The 27,503-nt window shown below is 36.7% G+C and overlaps 3 protein-coding genes across 5 annotated transcripts; 2 read left to right on the top strand and 1 right to left on the bottom strand.

Annotated features, from left to right (window-relative positions):
- Nucleotides 1–244: 244 nt before the first annotated feature.
- LOC101901587 (palmitoyltransferase ZDHHC6) lies at nt 245–12,605 on the bottom strand. The gene is made up of 6 exons (XM_005183957.4): nt 12,401–12,605; nt 7,965–8,149; nt 4,558–4,639; nt 4,195–4,493; nt 1,002–1,220; nt 245–932 (listed from the first exon to the last, which is right to left on the bottom strand). Exons 1-6 carry the CDS (start codon nt 12,459–12,461, stop codon nt 465–467), a joined length of 1,314 nt encoding a protein of 437 aa, XP_005184014.2. The 5' UTR covers nt 12,462–12,605; the 3' UTR covers nt 245–464.
- A 2,697-nt stretch (nt 12,606–15,302) lies between these two features.
- Nucleotides 15,303–19,534, top strand: LOC101901422 (protein suppressor of hairy wing). 3 transcript variants are annotated; one of them, XM_059118129.1, is made up of 9 exons: nt 15,303–15,506; nt 15,937–16,543; nt 16,598–16,756; nt 16,830–17,257; nt 17,326–17,458; nt 17,568–17,758; nt 17,820–17,962; nt 18,214–18,974; nt 19,035–19,534. In XM_059118129.1, the coding sequence occupies exons 2-9, from the start codon at nt 16,079–16,081 to the stop codon at nt 19,329–19,331; spliced, it is 2,577 nt and encodes an 858-aa protein (XP_058974112.1). In that variant the 5' UTR covers nt 15,303–15,506; nt 15,937–16,078; the 3' UTR covers nt 19,332–19,534. The 3 variants fall into 3 exon arrangements, with proteins under 3 accessions (XP_058974112.1, XP_019892465.2, XP_058974111.1); XM_020036906.2 differs by having other exon boundaries at nt 15,303–15,582; XM_059118128.1 differs by having other exon boundaries at nt 15,303–15,607.
- Nucleotides 19,535–21,957: 2,423 nt separating this feature from the next.
- Nucleotides 21,958–24,890, top strand: LOC101901754 (TRAF3-interacting protein 1). Its single transcript, XM_020036907.2, has 5 exons — nt 21,958–22,209; nt 22,273–22,390; nt 22,451–24,039; nt 24,184–24,383; nt 24,446–24,890. The coding sequence occupies exons 1-5, from the start codon at nt 22,075–22,077 to the stop codon at nt 24,591–24,593; spliced, it is 2,190 nt and encodes a 729-aa protein (XP_019892466.2). The 5' UTR covers nt 21,958–22,074; the 3' UTR covers nt 24,594–24,890.
- The last annotated feature ends 2,613 nt before the right edge of the window (nt 24,891–27,503 follow it).

The following is a 27,503-nucleotide window of genomic DNA, read 5'->3' as shown; positions in this document are numbered from 1 at the left end:
AACTAAGCACAATCCGGAAAACTTAAAGGATAGACTGATACAAACTTGAATTCTTGCTCCAAAAAATACTAGCAAAATTTGGCTGGTTTTTTTAAAGGTATCTCGAAGGAATAAGCTTGCCTTCATCACCGCTGTTACCAAATATTTCAGCTTTATTACAATATATCAATATCCAAAGAAAGTAGATTCAATATTGTTCACCACCATTCTAAAATAATCCATTTTTATTACAATACAAACAACATTTAATTTACCAGAATATATCAGCATCCTTTTTTGATTTCTCCAAAAGAGAAAAAAATATATATATTTAAATAAAAACTGCTTATAAAATATTCACATAAACACTATATAGGTTGTTTTTTTTTACATTAAAAAGACAAACCCCATACTTTTTGCAAGGGCGGGGTTTTCTAAGTCTGTCATGTGTGTATTAGGTAATTTACTTCTGTAATTCATTTTTGTCAATTACTTTTCTTATGACCATTTTGTTGGTGAGTCGCTTTCCGGCGAGAAACATTGCCATTTGCAATTTTCTTTGATTTATCCAATTTTCCATTGTTGGACCTTTCCGGCTCATTGCAGTCCTCTTCTTCCGATGTAATGGGTTGACTTGGTTGTATTAATTCAATGGCACAACGTCGTGGAAACCAGCCACGCAAGGGTTTCTTTTTTATAGCCTCGCCGCCTTCTTTTTGCAATTCTGTAGCGTCCACGACACGTTCACCAAAAAGCCAATGTTTTCGGAATCGTGTCACTTTTATAATATCCTCTGGCTCCAGGCGTAAACGTGGTTCGTCCGTACAGGGTGGTGACAGGCATACACGGAATCCTTGGGAGAAAAGTGGCAAAAAACTTCCGGTAGCTTTCCGTATACATTTATAGGTTCTGGTTCGGGCACGCTTCTCACATTTTTGGGCAATCTGTTCGCGCTGGAAGGAGAAAAAAATGGCAAAATATTAGGGCATTGGATTTTTGTGAAAAATTAAACATCCACTTACTGTCAATGTGTATTGATCACATCCTTCAATAACTTTCCATTCCACACCCACACCTTTGGCAACGCATTCATTCTTGAAAACTTGCCTTAGATTTTCTTTGTAGCCCAAATCATAGGGATACACAAACTCGTCGAGATCTGGATAATGCATACGCCTGTACATGGCTTTTTCAATGATCCACATTTCAATGCCAGTTTGGTTTTTCAAAATTGATTTCATCTGAAAAAGATTAAAAGGAAATGTAATGAGAACCATAAAAGAAAATGAAATTTCTGTTGAAGACAGTCTTTGGACAGCTACAGGAATTTCCGGAAGAGGTGTTATTTTTAATTACCCGTTATATTAACAAGTGGAAAAAACGACATTATTAAAAATACAAGCTTCTACAGCGTATTGAATTATTATAATTCCTCACAAACGGAAAATCTTCCAGTCAAAGTCCACAAAACTGAAGTACAGCAAGACGGACGGAATGAGAAGTGCGAAAAATGCCTTCCCACGACACTAGTGCACCATCTACATAAGGAGGCGAAGGGCCTTCCCATACGTCAGCATAACCATATGCTTTCAGTATTTGCTTGGGCATTATCGTGGAAGTTATCCAAACCACTCCCCCGCATAGGTGTGTCGGGAAAGACCTACACGATCTAGAGAAAGCCCAAGGCTAAAAGAGAGAGCCTCTCGATCAAAAAGCCTTTTAGACAGAAGCCATTAACAAATACAGATTGAATGTCTTCTTCGAAGTCCACCTCCCATCCATTGCAGCGTCCATTTAAGAACTGGGTCCCATCCATGGAAAACGTCTGCTGTCTGGACAAACCCAGGTAGTTTTGGCGCAATTATGTTCAGGTTAGTGCAGTCGTCTCAATTCGTATTGGACACGAACTGACAAAGATGTGCGAATTCTGCCTGGATATATCTTTAATATATTTTATTGTCCTAACAAAATTACCCACTACTCAATCCTGAAGATCTTTTGTTACAGTCCGCGAAGTTTTAGCAGAAACCAAACCAAACATGTATAGCTCTTACAGGCACAATTGTCACACCTGGGGCTCGATAACTAAACAATTATTATTGGAAAGCATCTTCATCTTCATCGTGTGATGGTATTCGGCGATCTGTGATTCGACGGTTCTTTAAAATTTTTTCGAAAATGAGTTTGGTTAAATAATGATTTTTATGCTCGGAAATGGATAGTATTGATCGCAAACAAGGAAATCATTGCTCTTTAACAGGAAAAAAGTCCGAACCGTATAATCTGGCTATTAAAATATTCAGGAAAAGGATTTAATACTGTGGTGTCCATTCGGATATGTAGGCTGTTCAAATATCCAAATTGACATAATTTTTTTTCGAGTGAAGGCACCAAATATGGGCTATTATCTGCAATGGTCCAGTTCAAACAAACGGAACTCAGAACAAGGGAATTTGCATTGTGGGAAAACAATTTTCTCGAAAAGTGTATTAATCTCCTATGTCACGGTGGAACAATCTATCGAAAATTCAGAGAGTGACAGGATATTCAACGGCTACGTGATCTACAAGAGCGAAAGTAATACTCTTTTACGGGAAAAGTTTCCGGACCGTGTTATATTTCAAATAGGTAATCATAGTTGGCCATAAAGATCTGGTGATTTAAATCCATGGGCAAATTGCTAGCGTCTATTCGAGACCTCAAAGATAAAATACAGTCCCACAAACAGTTCTCTAGGCCAAGGGATTCTTAAAATTCTTAAAAATCCTTAAACATTTTCTAGAGAACAATGGAAATCTACGTCAGATTGAAAGACAGTTTTGTTAATATCTCTTGATACTGTACATGGAATGCCCATTAAAGATACGTTCTCTTGTTCCTTCTCGTATCCATGTACCATCCATTCTCATCCATCGGGCAAGACATTGACATTTATGGCCACAGCAGTAAATGGCTAACTTCTCTAATAAATGTCCCTCAGAGACTTCATCCTTTTTCAACATGTCTTGAACAAAATCCCATTGATTTCTTCCAACTAACCGATGTCAGAACCAGGGAATTTACATTGTTGGATAACAAGTTTGAATGATTCTTCTTGTTTTTTATAGGTCAGTTCGTAGAATCTTAAAAATAGCGAATGTAGCAATTATGTTAGGGTCTATACGACGACATGAACCTGCGTAGGTAACATTTGTCATAAGCCATTACAATATTCAAATGCGAAACTTAAAAAAAAAATCGGGTATAATGTCGATAAAATCAAAATATTGAATATCGGGATTTACCGTTATATGGGGGCTATACGAAGACGTGACCTGCACAGATAATTTTCTTTCGTAGGCTGTATTATCCATTACGAACATCAAATATCAAATTTGAAACAATTCTGGTGAAAAATGTCCCTAAAGTCATTAAAATACCGAATATCGGGAGGTACCGTTATATGAGGGCTATACGAAGACGTGGACTTACATGGCTCATTTTCTGTTTTAGGATGTAGTATCCATTACGAACTTCAAATACCAAATTTGAAACAATTCCGGTGAAAAATGTCGCTAAAATCATTAAAATACCGAATACCGGGGAGTTCCGTTATATGGGGGCTATACGAAGACGTGTAGCTGCACAGACAATTTTCTGTCATAGGCTGTAGTATTCATTACGAACTTCAAACACAAAATTTGAAATAATTCAGGTAAATAATGTCGCTAAAATCATTAAATACCGAATATCGGGAGGTACCGTTATATGGGGGCTCTACGTAGACGTGGACCTGCACAGACAATTTTCTGTCTTAGGCTGTAGTATCCATTATGAACTTCAAATATCAAGTTTGAAAAAATTCCGGTGAAAAAATTCGCTAAAATCATCAAAATACCGAATATCGGGAGGTACCGTTATATGGGGGCTATACAAAAACGTGGACCTACATAGCCCATTTTCAATACCAAAAGTCCTGCAGACATAACATACATTTGAGCAAAATTTTATCAATCTACTTCAATTCGTTCGGAAGCTAGAGTGATTTCAACAGACGGACGGACATCGCTAAATCGACATAGAATTGTGCTAATCAAGAATATATATACTTTATGGGGTCTACAATGTTTATTTCGAGGTGTTACAAACGGAATGACAAACTTAATATACCCTCCATATTATGGTGGAGTGTATAAAAATAAAACCTCTTATTGCAAAACCCTTTTCTTTACTCACCTGAAAATATAATAGCATACCCAATGCTATGACCACACCAATGGCTAAGCCCATTGCAAATATGCACATGATTATGCTGTAGACAGTAAATTGAACTGTGGCCAGATGGACCAAACCCCGCGAGAGATACCAATAACGATGGATGCCACGATAAAAGGCACATGACAATATGACAGCACCATGTAAACTGCCCACGATGGAGAACAAAAGGAAATAAGTAAAATAGGCATGATTTGCCCAACCAACGCAATGGTTGATCCACGGGCAATGATGATCCATTTTTTTAATACAACGGTTACCTGAAAGATATTTAAAGTTGATATTAGTTGAATCATATTTTAATAATTAAAGGCAACAACTTACATTTTCTACAATGATGAGATCTGGGAGCTTTATAGCCTTCACACACTTTACAATATTGCAATTGATCCGTAACGCTAGGATCCTGTTAAAAAAATTAGAATTAGAATACATATTAATACCAATTGAAATGAAAATTAATTTCATTTAATTATCCTCTCAAATGTCCTCCTATCCAAATGACTTTCCCTGCCCCACCACTGCTAACTGCTGGGCGTTATTAATATTCCTGCTTATAAGGGATGTTTTGACGCTTTAAAATGGTTTTATTTTATTAATTTGTATACTACACGTCGTCTTTGAGATCCAATCTTGAAACACAATTGCGTGTTAGAAGGATATTTATAACAATGTATGAATATATGCCTAATGGAACGTTTTATTTGTGTAAAATGGTTCACAAGGTTCGACGACAATCTAAACAAGTTTTGCTACTACTAAACTCTCTGGGCGACAAATTTGTTGGCACGATTCAACCGGAACACGGAAGAAAATCAAGAAAGAAAAGAACACCATAAGAACTTCATTCGGGGCGACAAGCAGCAAGCCGAATGCGTTTTTAAATGCAATAAACTAAAATAAAGTGGTTGGGGGAAATTCTTAAATATTATAATTAAATAATATTGGGTTTGGTTCGGTTCAATTAAAATTTGTTTGTGCTTAGTCAGAAGTTTGAAATAAAGGCTGGTTTCTTTGTGAAAAATATTTCGATAGCAACTAGGAAATGCTCATAAAACTATGACTTGAAAATAATAAGCCTAATAATAACAGTTTAGGAACAATAGCTGAAAAATAACTGACCCACTTTTATAATGGATGTTGTTGTTGTTGTTGTAGCAGTAGTACATGTATGTGTTTGCGTTCTGCTAATCTGGTTCCAGCTCGAGGTTTAGAAATTCGGCTACTTTAACGGGCTGTAGCCAGAGATCTTCTGGAGTGAGTTGGGTAGGTTTGGCTGTGCAATTAAAGAGGTGTAGCGTATTATGCGGGCCTGTATCGCACGCCGGGCAGGCGTCACGCACATCTTCATCAATTCGTGCCCAATACGAATTGAGACGACTACACCATCCAGAACGTAATTGCGCCAAAACTACCCTGGTTTGTCTAGGCAGCTGACGTTCTTCAGCTGCAATGGATGGGGGTGGACTCCGAGGACGGCATTCACTTTAAAACTGCTAATAGCATCCGCGACTGCATCGGTGTGAATGCCACTCAGACCTGCCTGATAGGCTTCTTGATTTAGAGGTTCTCTCTTGTCATCTATTTTGCCTCGAAGTCCGTTGCAATTGAATTGCAAGAATGCTGCACAATCCGGAGTTGGAGCAGCAACATGTTGAGTTAGGTGCTGCGGTGTTGGTTGCTGTTCTGGAGACTGCGGTGGAGTGCCATACTCCGACGACGTCTCAGATGAGGACGACGAAGAAGTGGACTCGCTGGGGACTACGTTACTGCAGCAAGTCGCAACATAATCCCTTTCGCTGTAGTCTCGCAAACGCCTTAGTCCGGAACAGTTCTTGAAGTGCACCCATTCTCTGCATCCATTACATCGCACCGAAACAGATCTGTGGTGGATGACGTTCTGACAAACCGAGCAGAACCAAGGTCCGGGGTTTTCCTCAATCCCGGCACGGACCAATAAAATCCGGAGCAAGCATTCCGGGATATGCTGCTCCCAATGCAGAAAAATAAACAAACACAAACATGTACATACTGGGTTGGCAGCCGCTGGCCGAAACTGGGATCTTGTTGTTTCGGGTCAATCCGGTATCGTAGAACCCGCTGCCGTGGGATTGTTTATAATGGATGGTTGTTGTTGATGTAACAGCTTCACATGGCTGTTACAGCTGGGCAGATCGCTGTCAATCCGGCCCAATAGGTGCTGCACCGTCCGGATCTTAACTGACTCAAAACTACTCGGGTTTGTTGGGGCAGCTTTCGCTCTTCACCTGCGATGGTCTCCTATTAAGTATTCGCTATATATCCTTCCAAGACTTCTGAGACCGCGTTATAGTACTATTCAGTCCCGCTTGATAGGCCTGTTGATCTAGAGGCTCTCTCTTATACCTTTGTACCTCCCTCTGGATCGTGAGGGTCTTTCCTTATGTGCCTGGGCGAAGGTTGCCTATCCACCAGATGGTGATTCGGATGACCTTGTCTGTAACACCCAAGCAGGTATTGCATTAACAGCATTTTATTAGAACTTATATTCGCAGACCACACTGGAGCCGCATAGGTGACCATAGACCGTTGTAAGAGGCTAGGCTTTACCATGAGGAAAAGAATATAGTCCTTGATTTAGGTTAGGTCCTTGTTTTAGTCATTGATATTTTCATTTTCCTCGCATGGCAGTAGGCGTGGTGGCTGTGCTATAGAAATATATTGCAAGTATTCCGAAGAAAAAACGTCAGATAGCTTTGAGGACATTAATAAGTTTGCTTCAATGCTATAATGGTTCTTTATTATGAGTATGTATAAAAAATAAGCCCCACAGATAGACATGAAGGACAAAAGATCTGCAGAATTCATTTTACCTTAGAAAACTTTTAGAGACTTTATAATTTCCTTTGATGGAAAGTCCAAAAACGGAATATTCACTATCTCCTTCTCATCTCTATGTACCATCTCTAACCAGCCTTTCCGGGTTGGGTATTGACATGTATAGCTACGTTGGTCGTTGGTTTTAAATTTCTCTAATAAAATGCCTCTCGGCCTTTTCAATATTTGTTAACAAAATCACTTTGGTTTTGACTTCAACTCTTTTTCATATGAGAATACTATAAACCCCACAGAGAATACTATGGCCCCACAGATAGATCTGAAGGCCAAGAGATTTGCAGGAGAGATTTTACCTTAGAAAACTTCAAAAGATCAATGGAAATACAAGTCCGGTAAAAAACAGATACTTTACGTGGAAAGATCAAAAAGGATTTGTTCTCTAATTCCTTCTTGTCTCCAGGTACCATCTCTGACCAGCCTTTTCGGGTTGGGTATTGACGTTTATAGTAACTGGTCGATAGTTTTAAATGTTTCTACCTCTCCGAGACTTCATAACTTCTCAGCATTTCTTAACAAAATCACATTCGTTTTGTCTCCAACTCTTCTTCAAAGTCTTCTTCCACACTGCTGATGAAAACTCCCTAAATCAATATTACAAACTAGCATTAATTCAAAAACAAATTAACTTACCCCAACCTTACTCCCCCCCTCTATGTTCCTTCACAAACTATATATACGTTAGGAAATGTATAATAAAACCAAAATAGCTTTTAATTAATATTGTTAAGTTTGACAATTTATGACCTCTAATTAGCAACCACTTTTTCTTCGTAACTAATTCCCACAAAAATTACTAAATATAACAAATTATTTTTGTGTAGCGTAGAACACTCGCGTTCACTTCGCTCACTTACCTGTGGCTGCCATTTTAGTGGCAATAAACCTGGCCCGGTTATTGTGGCCATCACATAGTTAAAGGTGGCCAACGATGAAAGCATTAAGAATATGGCTTGATTTACGAATGCGCCCAATGAAATATTCGGTGGCCACCACATTGAGTTCATGTATAGAGTTGTCAGCGTAATGCATTTTATAATGCCTGCAAATGAAGGAAAAAAAACGAAAATGTAAATAAAAACTAGTAGTTAAGTGTTTGAAATAAATTAGAGGTAATGGGTGGCAAGGATTGGTGGCTCCTATGCATTTGTCTCGAACAACAGAATTGGTGCAGTAATGAAATTATTAGGTGTTATTATGAAAAACAATTGCCTTGAAGCAGAATATGTACATTTTATAATTATGATTTGAAAGTCGTGGTGGAAATATGCATCAGATGGGAGTTTTATAGAGTCACCCACATACCGCTTACGTGGAAGGAGGTAACAATGGCATTTTCCTATAAGGTTGTAGTTAACAAATAACTGTAGAACAACTAACCTTCTTTCCTTCTAAACTATTTCAAAAAATATTAGCTAAGCAATGTTAGTGAATACATTTAGTCAACAATGAATCCAAACATAAAGTGGGAGCGAACGGATTTGAGTAGTTCTCTATAGCATGTGGAAGGTTCCAAAATCGAGGAAGGCAACGGAACAGTTATATATTATGTTATTAGATATTAGTTACTCAACATGCAGTCGGACGGAAAGGAAATTGCATTTTTTGGGTACTATATTGAAAACTTTTCACTTCTTCCTGTGACTCTCCATTTGTTTGAAGTGCTGGTCCGATACATTCAAATAAGTCGTTATAATCCTTTTCTTCTTGAATATGCTCTCATTTTTGCTATTTTTGGTTTCATTTATTCGCCAACGTTGTTGGAAAAATTGTATCTCAATGCGGACATTTGAATTGGACCGATGAATTGCTCGAAAGTTCCCCGAAGCTCTGGTTGGAGAAATATCAAAATTCAGGTATTCCCTTGCTAAAGGAAATCATATCGTTCAGAAGCTAAGGAAATGGGCAGTATATTATTGGTGGTCTGATCTCAGAAAAATAACACTTGTCCAACGTTTTTGTTTTTTTTTTTTCAAGACTAGATGAGAGTCTAATTAAGGTCTTGAGTCGACGTTGGCCTGTTTCGATGCCTAATAATGACCACATCTTTAAGATATAACAAGGTTTGGAAATGTTTCCCATTAAAGGACAAAGTTTTCGTTGCTTGTGTGGCACGTATCACCGTCTGCCCGAAAGTCATCCATACCTTCGAACTCCAACCAGATCTTGCATAGCTACCGAGTCCAGCATATTTCAGGAAGGCCATCCTCTAAGTGATTACTGTAGTATCCAGATCCATTTCCTCGTCAGGGTCAGGTTATCTCTCAGAAATTCAAAGAAATGCAATACTGACTCAGCCTCAATAATCTAAGGAATTTCTGGTTGTGACTAGGAAAACTATCGTTTTTTTAGTGCAGCATCATTAGAGATCCTCTGGACAAAGTTGGGTAGGCTTGGCTGGACAATTACACAGATGCATCGTATTGTGCGGGCCTGTATCGCACACTGGGCAGGCGTTCCGCACATCTTCGTCAATTTGTGCCCAATACGAATTGAGGCGGCTGCACTTTCCTGAACGTTGTTGGGCCAAAACTACCCTGGATTGCCTAGGCAGCTGACGTTCTTCAGCTGCAATGGAGGGGGGTTCTCCATGCTTGTAGTTTAATTTGGCGACGTTGCCAAAGCGTCCACACCAGCAAGAGTAAAAGTTAATTGTTTTCCCTTTTTTAGCCCGATTGTTATGTTCTGATCTTCCATTTTCCATATCATCGAAGGACTTTGTAAGTAAACCTAAATTTCTTTGAAGCGATACTAACGAAGCTCCATTAAAATAAAGGCTCTGGCTCTAAATTTGTAACATTGGCTCTAAATTTGTAACATTAGGGTACGGAGTTCACCCTCATCCACCCGGCATTGAAATCCTAACTTATATAGATGATTGCACGATCATGGCGTGGCATCCCATCATTGAAGACATAAATGTAAGGCTGAACACCAATCTTGCCGCCTTTTTCAGCAACTAAGTCAACGGCCACATTATTTACCACATGGTCCCCGGAGATGAGAACAGACCTGAATATGTAGTTCATTGGACACTTAATTCCGCTCCACCCAAGAATGGTTACAAAATGAGTTTCAAAATCTCCGGAAACCATTCCGTTGGGCTATTGGGTCTGGAGTATTTTGGAAAGCAAAGTTGGCACTAAAAAATACCAAAGTGTCGATCACTTCAAGCAAGCGCTTCGCAGGGAATGGGTCAAAACACCGCAGAGCAACATTTAGTCAGCGTGTGACGGTTTCATTGGCCGTTTGAAGGCCATAATTCGTGCCAAAGATGACCAACAAATCTAAACTTATTCTAAAATTTGATGCTATTTCCGACATTTGTTGCTTTCATTCAATAAAATTAAAAAAAAAATTAAAAATTCTGTCGTTTGACTTTGTTGCAGTTTTTTTTTTTATCTCACCCTTTATATATATGATTGGAAGGTCATGGCGTCTGGTCCCATCGTTGAAGACATAAGGCTGAACACCAATCTTGCAGGCTTCTTCCATGCAAAGAATATGAAGATATCCGCCACTAAGTCAACAGCCACACTTTTTACCACAAGGTCTGCGAAGAAAGATGAATGTGTAGGTCATGGGACATTAAATTCCGACTAGGAACTACCCCATGGGTCACATTCGACAGCATGTTCAAGTGGTACCCGCAAGCCACAGAGCAAGTTTCTCAAGGCGCTAACCGACAGCACTTGGGGTGCGGTCAAAGAGACTTTGTGGAATTGATGTTCGAAAGGTGCTTCAGGATTGCCCAAAATACTTGTTTTACGACCTGTGACGGCAAAATCTACAATTTGTTATAGTGAGTTGCATTACTGTCAATATCTTGTTCAGGCGTATTTTGTTCCATTTTTAGTAGTGGCCTCAATTAATATCACATACCGGGTAAGACATTTTATGTGTCCTATGTAATTAGAAGTGTACTTTTCACTGGTATAGGATTTATTTTTCAGAACTGCTAGAGATCATCTAAAACACCACAATTCGTACTAAATATTAGACATTTTATCTAGAGTTGTGCTAATCTAGTTCATAGTTCAGTATACCAGTTCCTAAAAGTATGAGTGGTTTCATAAATGTCATATATTTGGTATCACTCGTACGCGGAGTTTTCATACAAACGACCGGAGTCACCGGAACTAGATAAGGAACTTGTTCGTTGCATCGAACTAGATTGGCACAACTCTTAATTTTATCTAGTCATCAAAACCCTTATAGATAGCACATTAAGCGGTTAGGCACATATGTGGAAAAAAACCTAGCTGCTTTAGAATAACATATCTACTGCAGTACAATAATGGGCCGTTACTATACTAAACTAGCAAAAATAAATTCTATGCAAAATTCCTATCAGAGTTAGAAAAAGACTAAAATAAATACGATGCGAAGATAAGAAACAAAAAGAACTTGTGAACCTTCAATTATGATTCATAAAATTATTCCATGGCAAATTGTTATGGGTGCTTTATGGTCGATATGAAGACAAGTCAAAAAAAGTATTTGTGTCAAGTTACAAAAATATTTCTGTCAAGTCATTTGCGTTTGTAGCCAGCCATCATCATGGGCGGACTGACACAAGAAAGTGACGAAATGTTTTGCTTCAGAACAACACCACAAAACAAAATGTTCTTCCATGGTGCAGTTTGCAAACAAATGTATTACAAATCAACGCCTACATCATTTGTTATTATATTTCCAGATGCGGAAGGCAATTTCATTGTTACTTTTTTTTAGGTGTTTACATTTGCATGTCACCATAACCATACCCCATTGGTGGCAAATTGAGAAAAATAACTTTTGGAACAACAGTCGAAGGATTTGGGGGTTGATTGGTGACATGCTAAATACAAGAACACCAAATATATGAGCCGAAATTCCCAACCCATTAAAATAGGGTCGCCTCTTGATTGAAACTGCCACAAGTGGTCTTTTTAGTGCGGAATGTTAACGTGGAATTTTAATATCCGGAGTAGACGCACAAGCGGAAGTACTGTTGGAGTTAATGTGGCATGAACGAAAAAGCCAAATGAATTGTAAGGGCACGAACAACAACAATTACTTTGTTAGCAAACATAGAATTCCTCCTTCCACCACAAAGTAGTAACAAAAAACACCCACTCCAAAGTGACCAAAACACCACAATCAAGCCACATAACATGAACTCGCAATTGCGTCTCTTGTGTAAATTACAACTGAAATTATGTTGGCCAAAAATTTATGAATGTTTACAAACAATATCATTCAATTGGAAAAATATCTGCAAATTCGTACCATAGTATTTTCATTGACTTACTCAGAGCTGTTATTGGACCCCAGTGTAGAAATCGTTTAAACCCCGACAATTCAGCAGACATTTTGTTGGTGTATATAAATAGATTTTTTACAATGCAAATTTATGTTGTAATATATATATTTTTTTAATTTCGTATTCCATTCATTATTTCCCTTTTTAAGCAAAACAGCGAAACGCAAAACAACACCCTACACCTTAGAAATTCAAGAACGAACTAATTCAACGCAACAATTCACGTAAGGGAACCATCATAACAATATCCAGCTGTTTCGTTCATGTGGTTCTTATCGTTCATCTAGTTCTATTCGTTCAATCTTAATTCGATATGTTTGTTACTTGTGTTTCTCTATTAACTGTACTTGTGAAGACTAGAAAATAAAACAATTTCTTTTTTCAACATTATTTTCACAGAATTTATTATTATAATAAAATATCAAAAAAAAAAAAAAAAAAAACAGATCAAACTGATTACAGCATTGTTGGGATATAAAAAAGTAAAAAAGACAAATGGGTAATCGATTTTATGTAATCGATAACTAAGTGCAAACCTCAACTGCCAGGCATGGAAAATTTCATTGATAGAAAAACAAAGATTAACCTGGCGTTTAAAAAATACACATCATCTTCAATCAGATTTTTGACGAAACGGCTGAAGCTAGAATCTTGAAATTTTGCACAAGGATCAGGCGTATGATAAGACTGGGTTTTTGGAAATCCGTGCCTAAATCGTACGAAAAATACTAAAATGTACTAAAATTGAATACTTTGACTCTGTTCCAGAACCTGCAAGTATCTACTATTTTTGCGATTTCATAGAGGGAAAATCGGCTATCGTATTAAAAATATTTTATATTCTTAGAGTTCTGGAAAACACTAATTGTTTTGGACAAACAGAATGACCTGAAATTCTTAAATTAAAAACGAGAATTAAGAAGGTAAAGTCATGCAAATATTCGATTAACTGTTTTCCCTCTTTTTTTCTTCAAAATTATACATTTCAAAATTATTTGTTTTTATGCATTGAAATTTGACAAGGTATGTTACTGACTTTACCTTCTTAATTTTACCATGTATGTACCAAATGGTTTTTGAAAATTCGAACTTAAAGGTCACTTAAAGTTGTAAAATGATACTGAACTTCTAAAATGGCACCATTTGGTATGATGTGAACGGATAAAGGTAAAAACTTGAAATGTTGTATAAGAACCAAGCATGGTAGAAGAATATGGGTAGACGCATCAACACAGCTGCTGGGACAATGAACTGTCAAACCAATTTGGGAATTGAAAATTTTGAATGAAAAATTATTTAATTTTGTAAAAGTTGTTGAAAAACGCGAATTATAAAAACCCCCAAATGACGTCGTATAAGAAAACGTATAAAAATCTACTTATATTTGAAAGAAGATTTACAATTTTTTGGCATATCAATGTTTCCAAGCGTTGATGCATCTATATGTATTTCTACCATGGAACCTAGGTTGGAAAATGTGTTTGACATATGAATGTGGTTTTGAAAATGTGTACCTAGAGAGACAACTGTACAGTTTAGTTAAAAACGGATGAAGCTGGAATTTTGAAAATTTCTGTGGTTCCACATTAGAAGTCGATTTGTGATAAAGAGATAATTTTGGAAATGTGTACTACAAGTGCACGAAATATACTAAATGGTGCTATATTTGGTATTGTGCGAACAGATAGTGCTTAAAATCTATGGAGGTAGTTTCGGAAATGTGGTTTTGAAATCCTAAACATTGATAATGAGGTCACTGTTGGTTTCTAAAAAAAAAATTTAAGACGTGCTTTTCGCGAATGAAGCAACGCCCACTTGCTAATATATGATTTGTTCCAGAACTGCAAGAATGTAATAGTTTTTACTACGATAAGCGATTTTGCCATTGAGGTATCGAAAAAAGTTGCAAACCTACCAGATTCTTGCAGGTTCTCGGACTGAACAATTAAATATATATGTTATGCTTACACTACAAATTTGTAGTCGGTATCTTAACAAAGTCCCACAAAAATAGTACACAGAACTTCCATCTCAATCAACACGTACTGTGCTGGAAGCCGAGCACTTACATTTTTAGCCAAAAAAAATTGATAAGCTACAGTGAGATGCGCTCACCACTCACTCAAAACAGGAAAACCAATGTTGCCCAAAACATTATTTCTAAATATCACCCTTTAAAAACCGGTGGTGACATTTTCCACAGTGCAGACAGAGACCTCAAAGCGTATCAAGCATGTTCTCACTCTTATGTCGGCGCCCAATTGTTCTGTGATGTAAACCAACATAAGCATATCTTTCTACCATTTCTCTCGCACATCCCAACTCCAGAAGAGATTTTCAAGAATAAGCATCCATGAAGACATCTATGCATATCCAAGCCCCTTATCCAAACTTAAAAACAGGTGCCAAATTAACACATTCGATATGAAACAAATATGGATTCTATCAGTTAAGCATTTTTTAGATATCATGAAGGAAATATCGCTTATCGTAGAAAAATAAATTATATTCTTGTAGGTCTGGAACAGAGCATTAAACTTTTCTATGCACATCGGTCCATGCATGCATCGACCTCTCACTCCCAAATCCACGCCTAATCCGTTACAATTCAATTACAATTAGTCGAACTTTCAATTCCACACATTCATAGTGAAATTTTAGGGGAAACTTTTGGTTTCAAAAGCTGAAAACTATGAATCTACCTTATAATGACGTCCACTTGCACACATCAGTTTTACGTTACGTGTTCGAGTAATTCCAAACCTAATTTGACATATATAACAGAGCTGCATAAAACGTACTCATGTGAGATCACTACTTTTGAGAGAAAAAACGCCAGATTGTTAGAATTTATGAACAGTTGATAACATTGTTTCATATATTGCCACATTTCAAAGCATAAAATTAGGTAAAGAGAAGATTTCAGCCGAACTGGATATTGTAAATAGTCAAATAAAATTATTTGGTATTAAAAACGTAGTTTCCCGAAAAGATGCCCTGTAAATTGAGAATGGATGAAAAGTGATTTTGTGGAATATTCGATGATCGTGATTTCACTTAACGTTCAGAAAATTGTTTTTCATACCAAGAAAAAGTGAGAATTTTTGCTAAAAAAGAAAAGTGAAAAATACAATTGACAGACAACCTTTATCTAATCTACAAAGTGAGCAGTGAGTACAAAAGAAAAATATAAAGGTGCATTTTGTTAATAAAAAAAGTAATTTTTAAAGAGAAATTGTGTTACTTTGAAAAGTATGCAATTTCAATTGAAAGAAAAAAAATACAGTGAAATTGCAATTTTATTTTATACATTTTTTTGGTTAATAAATGAATCCCGATCGGTGTTTTCTTTTTTCTTAGTTTGTTTATGTGTGCATGGGTATTTTTACTTGTTGCTTGGCTTGTGTGCTTGTTGTTTTTGTTCCCTGTCTCATTCTCACTTGCGTTGACATCGACGGCAAGAGAGATCATGCGACTGAGTGACTTTATAGCCGCCATTTTATAATTTTCTTCAATGTTTTTAGGCGTTGCTGACATTTGGACCATCATTGCATTTGGAATTAGAAAAAGGTCGCCACTTTTTCAAATTGCCTAAAAGTTTGCTTTAATTTTTTTTTTGTTCCGTTGAGATTTTATCCTTGAATTGGTTTATGAAATAAAACTAAAATGAGTGCGAGTGCAAAGGAGGTTGTTTTGAAAATCGAGAAGAATGATGATAGCAATATAATGCCACCGCCAAAAAATGAGGGCATCAAAATTTTAAATGACAAACAAATTAAACCGCCAGTTCCTGCGCCACCAGCAAAATCGGTGGCCATGTCACCACCCAAACAAATTCGACTTTCCATTGCACAGTCAAAAACACCACCGGCAGCTTTAAAACAAAAAAAGATGGATCACTATCTGATGAACTTGGTAAAGGGTGAAAAAGATGCCGAGGGTGGTGAGGATAATGAAACAATAGACTTTGTATTGACTGAAAACGTTGAAGCTGGGACCACGGGTCATTCGGGTGAAATATTAGAAGAACTTCAATTAAGCGATGATGAGGAAATGGAAACGGCCTCTAGGACCCAGGAAATAGTTGAACATGTTTGTGGAAAATGTTTTAAGACATTTCGACGTTTGAAGGTAAGTTGGATTTTAAAAATATTTTAAATTATATTAATATTTCAATATTTGTAGGGTTTAAAAAAACATTTGGACTATTGCCGTTTTGATAGTGGCTATGAGCAGCGAAAGGAGGAAATGTTAAAGAATCTAGAGAAAATTGAAAAGGATGCAGTTATAATGGAAAATAAAGATGTGTGCTTTTGCTGTGGCGAAAGTTACGATACTTATCATGTAGGTTTTTACATGGTGTATATCATCTGTGGCACATAAGATCTAATCTACTAATATTCTACTTCAATTTCAGTTGGGTCACATAAGTTGTCCGGATTGTCCGAAATCGTTTAAAACACAAATGAGCTATGAACGTCACATTTTCATAACACACTCAGAATTCAATGACTATCCCTGTAGCATTTGCAATGCTAAATTACGTAGTGCCAATCTATTGAAATTACACGAAGAACAGCATAGCAATCGTGGCAAGCCATTTGCTTGTAAGACATGTGGAAAAGATTTCACTCGTTCCTACCACCTGAGTCGTCACAAGAAATTCAGTTCCTGCACTGCCAATGAAAGTGATACAATGCATTGTAAAGTTTGTAATCGTGCCTTCTATCGTCTGGATAATCTGCGTTCACATCTGAAGCAGCATTTGGGTACCCAGGTTACCAAAAAATCCGAATACATGTGTCCAACATGTAAAAAATGTTTTTACAGTTTATCAACATTAAAGTAAGTGGGAATAACTCCTATATTCTCCGAATTTCGTAATTAAATAATTGTATTTTAAATACTCATAGCATTCATGCGCGAACCCATACCGGAGAGAGGCCATTTGATTGTGATTTATGTGAAAAGAAATTCCCATCATTGGTGGCATTGAAAAAACATCGACGTTATCATACCGGAGAAAAGCCCTATACATGTTCTGTGGTAGGTATTGTATAATATATAAAAAGGGGCAACTGGAGATTACTTTTAGTTGGAGCCTTGTTTAAAAACACTTAGCGTATCAAATTAATTTCCCATATTTCTATTACAGTGCAAACAATCCTTTGCTGTGAAAGAGGTGTTAAATAGGCATATGAAACGTCACACCGGCGAAAGGCCACATGTCTGTACGGAATGTGGTAAAAGTTTTATACAAGGCACACAGTTGCGGACACATTTGAAGACCCATTTGAGGCCATATGAATGTACTGAATGTCCAGAGAAATTCAAAACAGAAAAACAGTAAGAAGCTCAATTGTTTAAATTTGGAAATTGTTTTTATGAAAATTATTATTTTTTGCAGACTTGCAAAACATGCAAAGGAACACGATACTGAGGGAAGAAAACGTGGACGTTCTAAAATGTTTAAAAAGTGTACCATTTGCAAGAAAGGTTTCAAGACCGAGCTCGATTACAATAAGCACATGGAAGAGGGCATTCATATAAGTAAGTATTATTGCAAAATCATTCAAAATGAAAAACTATGTGTTTTTGGGAAGAACAAGACCCAATTCTTGCTTCACCCATCTTCCATCATAAGCACGCTATTTTCTCATATTTTTTTTCTGAAGTTATCTTCAGAGACACCCCAAATTTTTCATCATTGAAAAGTAAACTTTTAAAGATTTTTCAATTTTTTTTTTGTAGCCATTTACTTTAAATTTAAAAATATATATTAAACTCCTTTCCTTTTCTAGCTCCTGTGCAAAAACGTAAACTGAAAAATCGTACCGACTGTGCTGTTTGCAAGGAGAACTTTGATTGCGTTCAAAGTTTACAATTCCACATATTGAAGGTACATCAGGAGGATCCAGAGACATTTGTTAATGAAGATCCATTTGGAGATCGTAGCGGAATTATTCACGAAGAACATGAAGACGACGAAGAACAATATGAGGAACCCATTTCAATACCAGCACCGAAAATTATTAAAATTGAAGATGCCCAGGGGCCGCGTATTGAATTTGTGACAACCAATAGTGAGGGTAAAATACTGAATAGCAGTATTGAGGGTTTATCGAATCAACGGATTGTACAATCCCCTACCAAGACTGCTGGTGGTCAACCTAATAAGGTGCAAATATTAGAAGAATTCATTTTCAATGATGGACCTTCAACATCAAGTGGTGTTGCTGCTGAAACCATAATTTTGTCCAATGAAGCATTCACAGTTATACCATTGGAATCAAATGGTGGTGTTATAGAACCCGTAACAACCAATACCATTGCAGCTAAAACCTATAGGACACCAGAAGCTAAAAAAGATCGCAAATCATTGGCGGAGAGTTTGGCAGCTGCTATTGCCGATGATGATAATTTAACACATTTCAGTACCGATGATGAAGAGTTAAACGAAGAGGATTTGAAATTGAAGGATAATGTTGGAAAACTGCTCGATATGTTGGTGGACAGTACAACACTTAAGAAATTCGGTTGGCCAGATGCATCGGAAGAAACGGTAAGTTGGACGAAAACATTATTTTATCTTCAAGTTTAACTCTCAATTTGATTCCATCAGGTTCTTTGCAAAGTCATTGAAAACTGTGGCCATGACTTGTCCAAAGATCAATTCAATTACCATGAACTGGAATTTTCCAGCCGTATGCGTGAATATGTTAAGCTACTGTTCACGGTGGTCATACACAATGATTCGATAAAGGAACTGCTAAATAATTATCCAATTGATGAAGTTATTGAATATGTTTTGGGTAATGAAGATGATGACGATGAAGAGGACGAAGAAACCACTGCTACGCCAACACCCATCAAAGAAGAGAAAGATGACAAGGCAAAAACTATTAAACGTGAAAAGTAAAAATAACTTAACTTTTATACTCAATTATTTTTTACTAACCTAAATGGATTATGGAATGCTTGTTTTTAATACCACTGATGCCTTAAAGTACTTTTTAAGCGTATATAAAATTACTTTTATATATCTGTGAAGAAGGAACTTAATTCAAAGAATTATAATAAAGTTATGTTTTAGTATTAATTTTTTAGAAATAAGAACTTCTAAATGCAATAAATTTTTATATTTAAAAAAAAACAACGAATTAAAATTATTAATACCTACAATAAAATATATATTCCTTCAATTCTAATCAATTTTAAAATGGGACTATTTATCAAAGAATTTATTTGAAAAAGGACAGATTTTACCTCTGTTCGTAACATACTGAGGATTTAAAGAATTTTTGAATACAATCAATTTAAATGCAATAAATGTCCAGAAGAAATTTCTCAAGGAAATGAACCAGGAAGCACTTTAGAGTTTCCAAATTTTCCTTATGACTAACGTAGCGGAGTCAAAGGAACCATATGTTTTGACGCACGAACCTACTTGCTAAGTGTAATAAACATTTGCCTCCAGCGTAACTAATACAGACTGCCGATTAATAAATAATAATATTTAGTCGCAATTATCTTTGCATCAGCCAAGCAATATTGTCTTCCATACGTCATTGTCTTGTGAAGGGACTGAGGTCAACAATGCCATGACCATGACCTCCGTATTAATGATGCAACAACATTTAGGTACTTTTAGTAAAACAGATTTGGTCATATGTCAAATTTCCCCTTGGTGGATGCACAAAAAGTTCCGCTCATTCGAATTTAACGTTGTTTCTACTTGTTGTAGATAAGTTGCCCTTTACAACAAGAGGAGGCTGAGTTCTACATGGAAGCAATGCGAAACAATAGAGGTAATAAAACAGTCCTATTATCGTTACAAATAGGGAGCAAACTCTGGCGGCAATAAGTTAAAATACCAACGCAAATCAAAAGAAACCAGACCAATTTTTCCCGGCAATGTATGCTTCGTGTATACAGGGTGAGATAAAAAAAAACTGCAAAAAAGTCAAATGCCATAATTTGTACATTTTTTTCTAAATTTGATTGTCAATTGTCATCAAATTTTAGAATAAGTTTAGATTTGTTCGAATTGGTCACCTATGGCACGAATGTTGCTCCGCGGTATTTTGGCTCATTCCCGGCAAAGCGCTGGTTTAAAGTGATCGACATTTTGGTATTTTTTAGTGCCAACTTTGCTTTCCAAAATTCTCCAGACACAATAGTCCAACTGATTGGTATCCGTAGATTTTGGTGCCCATTGTGCGCTGGAAATGAAGCGAGGAACCTCATTTTGTAACCATTCTTGGGTGGCGCGTGATGAGTCCTATTGGAATGTCCCAGGTCTGCTGCAAAAATGTTTGTTTGCGTGCCCAAGGCTTTAATACACCTTCCAGAATATTTTCGCAATAATATTCGGCATTCATTCTGATGCCACGGTCCATTAATACGAGCGGAGAGCGACCATCGGCTGTTATGAAGTCGCTTGAGTTCTGGTGGCCAACCGAAGGTGCACATATTCAGCTGACCTCTTTGGCAAGTAAACACGATCATTTTTTTTGTTTACAAAGTGCAGGACATCGAATGTTTTCTCATCGGAGAAAACCATATTCGGCAGTTCACCTCTTTCGGCCAAGCGAAAGCTCTTTTCTTTCCGCTGCGGTAAGATCTTGCACTTTTTGGAATTTTAATGGCCTTACCCCGAGCTCACTTTTCAATATTTGCCGAATAGAATATAGCCATTTTTCGGCCACTGCGACGAGGGTTTTGATCAAATCGCTTCTTTACTTTTCGAACCATTTCTGCTGATGTTGCTGTTTTCTTCCGACCATGTCCACTTCCTTGACATCGGGCTACGCTACCAGTATCACGGTATCGAGCGATGGTACGAGACCGGATGAGTGGTTGCATTTTTTTTTTCATCTCACCCTGTAGCTATGTAATTTCGATTTATAAATCTGGTTGACGTCCAATTTTTGTAATAAGTTTAGAATTGCGCGGGGACTAACAAATCGTACTGCCAAATGTAATTTGGAGTCAATCGTTGTACATGTGGCAAATGGGGTATCCGCTGATTTAGAGAGAGACGCTTAGATATTTCTCGCCTAAATAAAGATTTACATCCGCAAACAAGACACAATGATAATCGGAAGAAAATATGTATTTAAAAAAGCTTTCCCTTCATTGTGTAATTAAAGAAAACTTGATCAAACATACCTTCGGAGCGCCATTTGGATGGACTGGTTTTGATGCTTGGTTAACAAAAAGCTTCCGAAAATTGTCATATTTCCTTTCTCGTTTTTATTGGACTTTTAAGTTGACAGGCGGGAATTCTGCACACCATTTATTTATTGTTACATGCCTAATTCATTACAATTTAGTGTAAATATTCAATATTCTAAACTCTCAACAATTCAAACGTTTGATTGCTCACTTTTACTGAAATTTAATGATAAAAGGCGGGAATTCTGTTTGACATTTATTTTTGTTGCTGTAACGCTCTCACTACTTCATGATTCGGTGTAAATATTCAAGTATGGCAACGCCGCCGAAACTGCAACTGATTTCCTGTCATTGTATTGCCAGTTGCCAAGGTAACTAAGCACTGACTGACTTGGCCAGCTATTGTTTCTTGATTTCAACACAACTAGTAATGCTGAATTATTAAAAATTTGGAAAAATTATAATAAAAAGAAATCTCGCTAAACATGTCCGAAGATATAAATCCGGCTGTTATTAAACATACCCAGGAAACATTGGGGAAATATGTTAAGAAACCACATTTAACGGAAAAACTTTTAAGGAAGCCACCTTTTCGATTCTTGCATGATGTGTTTGCTGTGGTAAAGAATAAATTTACATTATAAAATTTATTATTAATTATTAATAACTGTTTCAATTTCAAGGTTATTCGAGATACTGGTTGCTTTGAGGGCCTGTATACACCGGATGAACTGAATTCCGATAATATTAAAGATCGGGAGGACAAAATGCGTTTCCTGCAAAAAATGATTGATGTTGTGCGTAAGTAAAGGAATTAAATACCAATAATTTTTTTCTCAATATATTTATCCCCTTGCCCAGGCATTTGTACCAATGTACCCTTAACGGTGAAGACTTCAAAAATTGTGGCTGGCCATGAAGCGGAGAAGACCAATGAACTGTTACAGTTAATGGGAAAAATAATAGAAAACAAATTAAATTGGCAACCGGCAGTGGAACAAGTCCTCAAAGGCAAAGATCCAACAAAGACCAGCGATAAGCCCAAGGAGAAAGTGAAAGATAAGGAACCCTCAAAGGCAAAGGACCCATCAAAAACTAGTAAAGTTCCTAACAAAGCTACCAAACAAGCGACTGTAAACAAAGAAGAGAAAACCAAACGTCCCAAGGAAAAGGAAAAAGTTACTAATTCAAAAGAAAAGACGTCTTCTAAGACAAAGGAAAAAGAGAAAGTTTCCAGCAAGTCAAAGGAATCCGCAAGCAAAAAATCGACCAAAACTGAGTCGCAAAACAATAATAAAAGTGTTTCACCCGACAAGGAAGTGAAGACGAAGAAAAAGGAGGAACCTCCCAAGATTGCGAAAGAAGCTGCCCAATTTTCACATGAGATGGAAGAAGAGAAGGTCGATAAACCAATTGAGGTGGAAAGGAAAAATAGTTTAATGGGCGACACAATTAATTTGGAAAATTTAAACGGTGATATGCTAACAGAAAGTAAACTTTTGGAAACGGTTACATCAAAAACAGATGAAGAACCAGAAATAAAACCTCCAAGAACCAGTAGTGGCAAACGATCTGGAGGAAAATCTAGGAAACTCAGGGAAGACAATCATGAAAACTCACCATCCAAGGATGAAAATAATGATAATGAAAGCAGAAAATCTTCAGGAAAATCTGCAAGAAAAGAAGAGGAGGACATTGCCACAAATGGAAGCGAAGAAAAAAGGAAGTCATCAAGCAGACTAAGAAATAAAAATCAAAATAATGAAGTTCCAATAGAGGAAACAAAAAAAGAAGAAAGCAATAATGATAGATCTTCTGCAAAACCTAAACGAGCTGAAGAAGAATTACAACAACAGCCACAAGAACCATTGTTGCCTACAGAGCCCCACTCATCTCCCAAACTAAACAAAGAAAAAATAGAGAAAATCCCCAACTCACCACCAAGTAGTTCCAGCAAACCGGAACAAAACGAACCCCAACCTTTGCCGATTGCCATAGCTGCGGGCATTATCCCTCAAGATCCGGTAATTAAGCGTGAATCCACATTTATACGAGAAAACTCTAAGGAATCAACAACTAAACCCAATCGCCCACGAACTTCGTTGCGACCACCTTCAGCGAGACCACCCTCAGCTCGTCCGGGCGCCCCACGAAGACGTGATCGTAATATTGAAATTATTCTACAGCCCAATGATCAAATTAAAATGTCCGGTATTCAGGTGAAATTGGAAAATTTTGGAGATTTAGATGATGATGGAGAAAATTTAGTTATAATTGAAAATCCCGATGCTATACATGCTGGTGAACTATCCACCAATGGGGATGTATTAAAAACGGATGTGGATTTAGATGGCATGGAACAGCAGGGACATTTGGTACAACAAATATTGGAAACGCAAAAGGAATTGACACAGCAGAAAGATTTCAATCAGCAAATCAAAAATGAAAAGGTAAGAATTGAAAGGACCTTGGGAAGAGGCTACAAAGGGAGTTTTTTAAGTTCTTTAAAAGTTGTTGATTGCTTTCAAAGATGGATTTAGAAAAAAATAAACATGTATTCAAAAACACTTAAGTGATTTCATTCCTCTTTTCAGGACACTGTCAATGGCATGGTTATGAAGCAAACATCCATGAATAATCTACGCGATGTCATACAAAGTTTAACTAAGTCCATTAATCCTCTGGGAAAATTAATGGATTTCATACCCGAAGATATCGATGCAATGCAATTGGAGTTTACAATGTGGCGTGATACCTATACCCAGGCAGCTAATCAGTTGAAAAGGGAGAAAAGGTATACATTTAAAACATTTTTGTTTAAAAAAATATCACATTTTATTTCTTTTTTGTTTCCAGCCTCACCGAATCTGCCACCGAACCCATGAAAAATCAATTGCTACAAATCGAATCGAGCATTCAGGAGTATATGGAAATGATCGATGCCAGCCGTGTTAAAATTTTACAAAATAATGACAAAATATTTAAAATGTTAACACATTCCTAATTGATTTGTTGTTATTTGTTTGGTGAGTGAGTGAGGATATTTGTACCTCCTACTATTTGCTCACTTGATTTGTTGTCACCGAAATTTGTCCAAAATATTCAAGTACTGTAAGACTTGTTTATTTTCGGCGAAGCTTCAAGAAAGACACCTTTGTTGATTTATATCTTTTTCAATAACAAATAAATAAATATCGTAACAAACCGTAACATTCATACGCCGATATATATCATAATCAGTTAAATCAATACCAAAAATAAATTCACAATATTTACTTGGCCTATCTGTGGCTATAATGAATTTGATTTTCAAATTGATGTCACAATTGTCGCCGTTATCACCATCCACTACGCACAACTGCTGCGGAGTATTTTTCCGTTTTTATGCAGCCAAATTTTGGTTGAATGAGGTGTTTATTTCAAGATATTTAGTTTATTATTATGATACATAGGGTGATGTGTCCAAGTTAAAGCTTTATGAATTGGGCATAGCAACAGTTAATTTGCTATGATCGTATTTACATACCTGAGTTCTAATTATGGCTTCAGTCTTGAACGGAAGTAAAGTTATAAATTAGCACTTTCAAATTATAATATTATCGATTAAGGCACTTTCAGGGTAAATTACTTTTCTCAGGGGGAACTAAGCACTCGGACTCAGCATTTTTTAAGTCAAAATTTTAAATGAGGAAATGTATGTGTGTGGCAACAAAACCAAATCTCTCATTTTTGGACTCCGAAGACGTTCCGCCAATCCTAGTAAGAATTAGGGAGAAAAATACGTTGTGTCAACACAAAAGTTCTGCAAGACACCGATTCGAGAAAAGAATTTCCACTGTTCCTTTGCAAATTCTTTCCTGACAAACTTCTTCGTGCAGTAACTTGTAACTCTTCTTCTTCTTTGTGCGACAATCATTCAGACAAACTCCTTCATGCAGTCAGTTGTAGCTCTTCTTCTTCTTTGTGCGACAATCATTCAGCTGTCCTTGATAACAGAGTGATCAATTTTTTTGCAAGCAATTTCGTAATTTTTCAAATTAAAAAAATAAGTACTTTTTAGTGTTTTTTTATATTAAATAAAATATTTTATAAGATACATAAGATGGCTTTTTTTAATACTCAGCTGATTTCTCTCTTGTTTTTAGCAGAAAAATCTATTTTTGTACGCCAATCAACTATTAAATAGCATACTTTAAGGCGGTTTACGTAAGTGGCGAAGCTATTCAAACAACAAGAACCGAATGCACACGGCAATTATAGAAAATGGAAACCCAGTTGATTTCTCATACCACGATAGTTCAATTTGTGGGAGTATCCCCCTAAACCTCATAGGTAGGAGCAAATTTGTATAAAAAAACCTCAGAGGACTTAAATAACTCAGATCGGTGGCACTGTGGCTGCAACCAAGTGGAATCTGGACCATCATCGGGAGAGCAAATTACTAATAATTCCGAAAGAGTTTTTCGTCTTGCAGCCTAGCCCAGCCAAAAGAAAATTCAAAACAGCAAAGGAAACAGCGACGGCGAAAATAAAATGAAACGATTAGGCTTGTCAAGTAAATTTCAAAGCACTTAAAGCGGCTGTACGAGACTCAATATCGACTTTAGTCTCTAAAGGGATATTGACAAAGTTGAATAATTATTGTTGTCCTTTGATCAATATATTATCAGAATGATCAGAATATGTTTTTTTATATTTTAATTTATTTTTCCGATTTTTCGACAATCTTCGCTAGTCATCATGAGGGAGTTAAATTTGATTAAATTTTTTTCTTATTTTTAAATTCTTTCCTTTTTTAGCTTGAATTTTCCAACAATTGGAAAATAAATTAAAATAAAAAAACAAATTCGTCTTTTTTTTTTTAAATTCTGACTTCAAGCCAAACGAAAAACCAGAAGAAAATAAATGTTAATAATTTCACATTTCCTGGCGGAACAGACATAACGAGGGTAGAACGAAGGAAGTGTTAAAAATAGTCCTTTCTGCAGATTATCGTAAAATACTTTACAAATACAATGTGAAGTGTTATTTCGAGGCGACTTAGAGTGGATCACAAAAAATTGTTTGTTTATGAGGTACTTTAAAAACCAATTAATACCTACAGGGTGAGATAAAAAAACTTCAACAAAGTCAAACACATGTTTTTTGCATTTTTTTTAATTTTATTGAAAGAAGTCAGAAATAGCATCAAATTTTAGATTAAGTTTTGATTTGTTCGAATTGGCCACCTTTGGCACGAATTATGGCCTTTAAACTGCCAATGAAACCGTCATACGCTGCCCGAATGTTGCTCTTCGGTATTTTGTCCCATTCCCGGCGAAGCGTTTGCTTGAGGTAATCGACACTTTGGTATTTTTTAGTCCCAACCTTGCTTTTAGGCAGTATGCACGATCATATTGTTTGTTTACAAACTGCTGGACAACGAATATTTTCTCATCGGAGACGGAGAAAACCAAATTCGGCAGTTCACAACTTTCAGCCAAGCGAAGCAACTCTTTAGCTCTTTTTAGTATTTCTTGCACTTTTTGGAATTTCAATGGCTGTACCCCGAGCTCATTTTTCAGTATTTGCCGAATGGAATATTGCGATATGATCAGCTCACGAGCCATTTTTGGGCCACAGCTACGCGGGTTTCGATCAAGTCGCTTCCTTACTTTTCGAACCATTTCTGCTGATGTCGCTGTTTTCTTCCGTCCATCTCCTTGACGTCGGGCTACGCTACCAGTATCACGGTAACGAGCGATGAATTCCTTCACGAATAACTTTTTTTCTGGAAAATTCTCACCAAAATGCTTTTGTACGATTGTAAACAATATAATGAGCTGTCATTGGAATAATTTTAACAGCTGTCAGACGAGTGGCTTAGAAATAACAGCAGTCTGAAATTGTTTGCAGTTTTTTCACCTCACCCTGT

The sequence above is a fragment of the Musca domestica genome, unplaced genomic scaffold (genome assembly GCF_030504385.1).
Source record: "Musca domestica strain aabys unplaced genomic scaffold, Musca_domestica.polishedcontigs.V.1.1 1, whole genome shotgun sequence".
NCBI classification, from domain to species: Eukaryota; Metazoa; Arthropoda; class Insecta; order Diptera; family Muscidae; genus Musca; species Musca domestica.
The sequence above is the reverse complement of the archived record's forward strand: the minus strand, read 5'-3'. Positions and strand labels throughout refer to the sequence as shown.

Excerpts from the sequence above, each read along its gene's own strand:
- LOC101901754 (XM_020036907.2), top strand. The coding sequence starts at position 22,075 with ATGTCCGAAGATATAAATCCGGCTGTTATTAAACATACCCAGGAAACA. Across the intron at positions 24,040-24,183 it reads AGCAAATCAAAAATGAAAAG|GACACTGTCAATGGCATGGT; the intron begins GTAAGAATTGAA and ends TCCTCTTTTCAG. Across the intron at positions 24,384-24,445 it reads CAGTTGAAAAGGGAGAAAAG|CCTCACCGAATCTGCCACCG; the intron begins GTATACATTTAA and ends TTTTGTTTCCAG.
- LOC101901587 (XM_005183957.4), bottom strand. The coding sequence starts at position 12,461 with ATGTCTGCTGAATTGTCGGGGTTTAAACGATTTCTACACTGGGGTCCA. Across the intron at positions 8,150-12,400 it reads GGGTCCAATAACAGCTCTGA|GCATTATAAAATGCATTACG; the intron begins GTAAGTCAATGA and ends CTTCATTTGCAG. Across the intron at positions 4,640-7,964 it reads CACTAAAATGGCAGCCACAG|GATCCTAGCGTTACGGATCA; the intron begins GTAAGTGAGCGA and ends TTTTTTTAACAG.
- LOC101901422 (XM_059118129.1), top strand. The coding sequence starts at position 16,079 with ATGAGTGCGAGTGCAAAGGAGGTTGTTTTGAAAATCGAGAAGAATGAT. Across the intron at positions 16,544-16,597 it reads AGACATTTCGACGTTTGAAG|GGTTTAAAAAAACATTTGGA; the intron begins GTAAGTTGGATT and ends CAATATTTGTAG. Across the intron at positions 18,975-19,034 it reads CAGATGCATCGGAAGAAACG|GTTCTTTGCAAAGTCATTGA; the intron begins GTAAGTTGGACG and ends TGATTCCATCAG.